Below are 5,000 nucleotides of genomic sequence, written 5' to 3'. Positions count from 1 at the left end.
GACCTGACCACGCCCACGTTCACCACTGACATGGGAAAACGCTCATTTAGATTTGGAGGAGCAGTCAACTGGAACTCGCTACCCCTGACTATAAAGAGCACCAGCAGCCATCTCCTCTTTAAGATAAGGGTCAAAGCATGGCTATTAGAACATGTTGCAGAATAGGACCCCCAGCTGCGGCTCAAGACTGTGACTGCGGACCGGGCCTCTCCATGGAGCACCACCGTGGATTTCTACTACATTACACTATACCACTACACTATACTGTATATTATCTTAACATTCTTATATTATACCATTATATACTGCATACACATTATTGCTGTACTATATTATTTTATCATATACTATCTTACACTATTATATTTGCTACTATTGTTATTGTTACTACTTGCACTGTATCTATTTCTGTCTCTCCTCTGTCTGTCTGTCTCTCCCTCTCTCTCTCTTCTTTCCCCCGACACGGTCGAGGCAGAAGGCCTCCACCCTAGAGCCTGGCCCCTCCCACCCTAGAGCCTGGCCCCTCCCACCCTAGAGCCTGGCCCCGCCCACCCTAGAGCCTGGCCCCTCCCACCCTAGAGCCTGGCCCCTCCCACCCTAGAGCCTAGGGTCTGCCTGACGTTTCTTCCAGTTAAGAGGGAGTTTTTCGTTGCCACTGTCGCTAAATGTCTTGCTCAGGGTGGGATGTCGGGTCTCTTCTCTACATGTAAAGTGTCTTGAGACAACTTGTTGTGATTTGACACTTTAATAAAATTGAATGTAATTGAATAGTAGGGTCACTTATGTGTTAGCAATGTATTTATGCTGTAGGTAGTGTAGCTATTGATTGTTTTATGTATTGCTGTACTGTCAACCTGTATGTATTCTGTTGCAGTGTTGTTTGTCTCAGACCAAAGGACCACAATGAAAATAAGACTTTTATGTGTCTGTATCCTTGACGTTTCTACGATGAACATGATGTAACATGTGTTTTTTCCTGTATAACGTCTAATAAAATCAAATCAAATCAAATCAAATATATATATTCAAAGATTTGCACTCATTTTCACCATTAAAAAAAAAAAGATCGCACTCGGTGCCGAGCTATGAGCTTGTAGATCTGCTATTTTTGAATAGCCAAATCAATCTTAAAATGACACAAAGGGTTAAAGGGCAAAACCACTCATTTTCAACATTGAACTATGCAGATAGTTCAATGTTGATTGAACTATCTATGACTGAGGTCATGTGATCAGTGACATACGCAAGGTGTACTTTTGGCTGAGGGGGGGCGGAGCCAAAAGTAAACCCTGCGCATGTCGCTGATCACATGACCTCAATCAATTCTCCAGTTCTAGGCAACATAGAGGGGAGGGGGGGGGGGTTCTTATTTCCACACAACAGATCTAAGGTGAGTTAAAGACATAGTTCAATGTTGAAAATGAGCGGTCTTCCCCTTTAAGTGTTGCTTATGTTTTTGGGCCAGTGGGGCTGTTTCTGGTTGAGCGGACGGTTTGTTAAGCTGAACAGAGAGAGAGAGACAGACAGACAGACAGACAGACAGACAGACAGACGGTTTGTTAAGATGAACAGACAGACAGACAGACAGACAGACAGACAGACAGACAGACAGACAGACAGACGGTTTGTTAAGATGAACAGAGAGAGACAGACAGACAGACAGACAGACAGACAGACAGATGGTTTGTTAAGCTGAACAGAGAGAGACAGACAGACAGACAGACAGACAGACAGACAGACAGACAGACGGTTTGTTAAGCTGGACAGACAGACAGACAGACAGACAGACAGACAGACAGACAGACAGACAGACAGACAGACAGACAGACAGACGGTTTGTTAAGCTGAACAGAGAGAGAGAGAGTAATTAGAACAACATTCCTTTCCTTCTGCTGTTGCTTCATTAACCCTTTCAGTCCGGGGGACGCATCTGTGGCATTTTTAGATTTATTTGGCTATTGAAAAATAGCAGATCTACAAGCTCATAGCGCTGTTTTTGGAAAAATCGTGAAAGTGTGTGCAAATCTTTGAATATACTTTTTTTTTTAAGGGAACATTTTTTACTCAAATCTTTGCTTCTGGGGGGTCCCTATTACAACACATTTTGACATGGGGGGGGGATCCGCGGCCAAATGCATATAATTTTGGGGGTCCTTGACATGAAAAAGTTTATAAGACATTTGTAGAACCCCCCAGAAGCAAAGATTTGAGTTACAAATGTTTTTACTTTAAAAAAAACTTTAAAAACGTTTAAATATATATTTTTAAAGATTTGCACAAAATGTCACGATAAAAAAAAAAAAAATAGCAGATCTACAAGCGGCACTCGGTGCCGCGCTATGAGCTTGTAGATCTGCTATTTTTGAATAGCCAAAATAAATCTATAAAATGACACAGATTCTTTCCTGGTCTAAGAGGGTTAACTAACGGTTCACTGGTGATCAATGAGACACCGACAGGACGAACAGAGAACATTCTCTGTGTTCACGTCTCCCCAAAAACATGATGAACAGAGAACATTCTCTGTGTTCACGTCTCCCCAAAAACATGATGAACAGAGAACATTCTCTGTGTTCACGTCTCCCCAAAAACATGATGAACAGAGAACATTCTCTGTGTTCACGTCTCCCCAAAAACATGATGAACAGAGAACATTCTCTGTGTTCACGTCTCCCCAAAAACATGAAGAACAGAGAACATTCTCTGTGTGTTCACGTCTCCCCAAAAACATGAAGAACAGAGAACATTCTCTCTGTGTTCACGTCTCCCCAAAAACATGATGAACAGAGAACATTCTCTGTGTTCACGTCTCCCCAAAAACATGAAGAACAGAGAACATTCTCTGTGTGTTCACGTCTCCCCAAAAACATGAAGAACAGAGAACATTCTCTCTGTGTTCACGTCTCCCCAAAAACATGATGAACAGAGAACATTCTCTCTGTGTTCACGTCTCCCCAAAAACATGATGAACAGAGAACATTCTCTGTGTTCACGTCTCCCCAAAAACATGAAGAACAGAGAACATTCTCTCTGTGTTCACGTCTCCCCAAAAACATGACGAACAGAGAACATTCTCACTAGCCCCCCCCCCCCCAGCCTTGACCGAAAGAAACGTCATTTTCCTCTATCTGCATGGCTATTGTTCTAGGTGTTAAAGGTTTCATGACGTTCAGTTTTACCACACATTAAAAGTCTTTGTCATGGTCCTTCAAATGTGTATGGAAAGTTTTAACAAAAAATTCCACTCCATTGATCCATGGCAGGTGTTTTTCTCTCACATTTCTAAAGCCTTTTCAACTGCAATGAAAAAATAAATCTTTGCCTGCGGGTGTCGCTGGTGAGGGATTTTGCCTGTCAATCATCGCCTCTGCTCCGCCCCCCCCAAAGGAAAGGATAGGGGAGGGGAGGGGCAAGGAGGAGAGTGGGCGGGATTAATCGACTGTGACCTCACTGCCGAAGGGCCAAGCTCAGATTACTTTTCAGCCTAATTATTCAGAAAACCCCAGACCACAGAAAATCCACTGAATGTTCAAAGTTCAGATTTTTTGGGTGTAATTCAGGTCATAAAACCCCCCAAAAAACATAAAAATGAAAAAAAGTGAAAATGAATGTCATAGAACCTTTAACGACGCGTTGCCGGCTCTCTCGCGGGCACGCATTTGCACCTTCAGACCTGTGCCCCGCTGTAGTAATGGTAATGGTGATGGTACTGTAAGTTTGAGCCCCACGACATCTGAGGTTGATGTGGGGGCTTGATGTCGGGTGGGGGCTTAAGCCCCGAGGCCCCCGCGGTATCGACGTCTATGGGGCCCACACTTTTCTGACTTTTAAAATGACCAGCTCAACAACATCTACCCCCAAAACATGTACCTGAGGGGGGTTTGGAATAGCGCTTTGAAATGGAAATAGTGGAAGGGAAAAAATAGCCTTCCTCCCATTCTGTATGGAAGTGGTAGGTCAGGAGCTCCCAATGCAGCTACGCTTACGCCCAAATATGGAGTGTGTTGTCTAACCTCAATGTGTCGTCAGGGCATCAGGCACAAACAAATCAGTCAGTTTATTAACAAATGAATGTGTTGTCTTTTCTAATAACTCATTCCCTGCCATTGACGGAGGTCTCCGTCAATTACGAAATAAATACTTTTTTGGGGGGAAGTTACGCTAGAGGGCGCCCTTCCCTAACTTCTGAATGATCTCTTGACTGCAAGAGAAGGAAAGGACAGATGTGATGTCATCCCAAAAAGATTCACTTCCGTCCTCTCCTATGTAGGAAACACATCTGGCTCGGATTTCTTCCATCGCGGTAAAAAAAATAAACAATGCTCCGGTGGATAGACGAGCCCCTCCCCCTCCCCCCTCCCCCTCCCCCTCCCCCCAGACAGCCTTTGTTTACATCCATGTTCACATTGTGTCTTCAGTGTGTCTCCATGGATCAACAGAATAAGGTAAAACATTTGTTTTTCTTCAGTTTTGTATGAATTAATTAATTAATTAATACTTGGCCGTGAATGTGTTAATATATGCTGGATTCATGTTAGTGTGTTGCATCGTTAACAGTGACTCACTCAGCTCGCAGTGCGCCCCCTCATGGCCGGCGGCACAGATGCACTTTCCTGGATGGAAGCAGGTTCCTCCGTTCAGACAGCTGGTGGTGCAGTTAGCTGTACACACACACACACACACACACACACACACACACACACACACACACACACACACACACACACACACACACACACACACACACACACACACACACACACACACACACACACACACACACACACACACACACACACACACACACACACACACATTTGTATCCTACTACTTTAATTGAAATGACCTCCAAAATATGTCCGGGGTTGCTCAACACACGAACACTCCATTTGCCCCGAAACTTGCCACAGACAGTTGATCAGAGCTCTGGCTATAATATAGGCTTCTTTCCCCGCCTTCATGTACTTACATATTGTACGGTTGATATAAAACTACATTTC

General features: G+C 43.8%; 1 protein-coding gene across 1 annotated transcript in view; it reads right to left on the bottom strand.

The window, feature by feature from the left end:
- Positions 1-5,000, bottom strand: part of wif1 (wnt inhibitory factor 1) — a 27,874-nt gene that overhangs the window by 3,383 nt on the left and 19,491 nt on the right. The window contains exon 7 of the mRNA XM_080420705.1: positions 4,566-4,661. Coding sequence (XP_080276831.1) covers positions 4,566-4,661 — 96 coding nt within the window. The remainder of the gene's footprint in view (positions 1-4,565; positions 4,662-5,000) is intronic.

The sequence above is a fragment of the Gymnoscopelus braueri genome (genome assembly GCF_963280865.1).
Source record: "Gymnoscopelus braueri genome assembly, chromosome: 23".
NCBI lineage: Eukaryota > Metazoa > Chordata > Actinopteri > Myctophiformes > Myctophidae > Gymnoscopelus > Gymnoscopelus braueri.
This window is presented reverse-complemented; position numbering and strand designations above follow the sequence as displayed.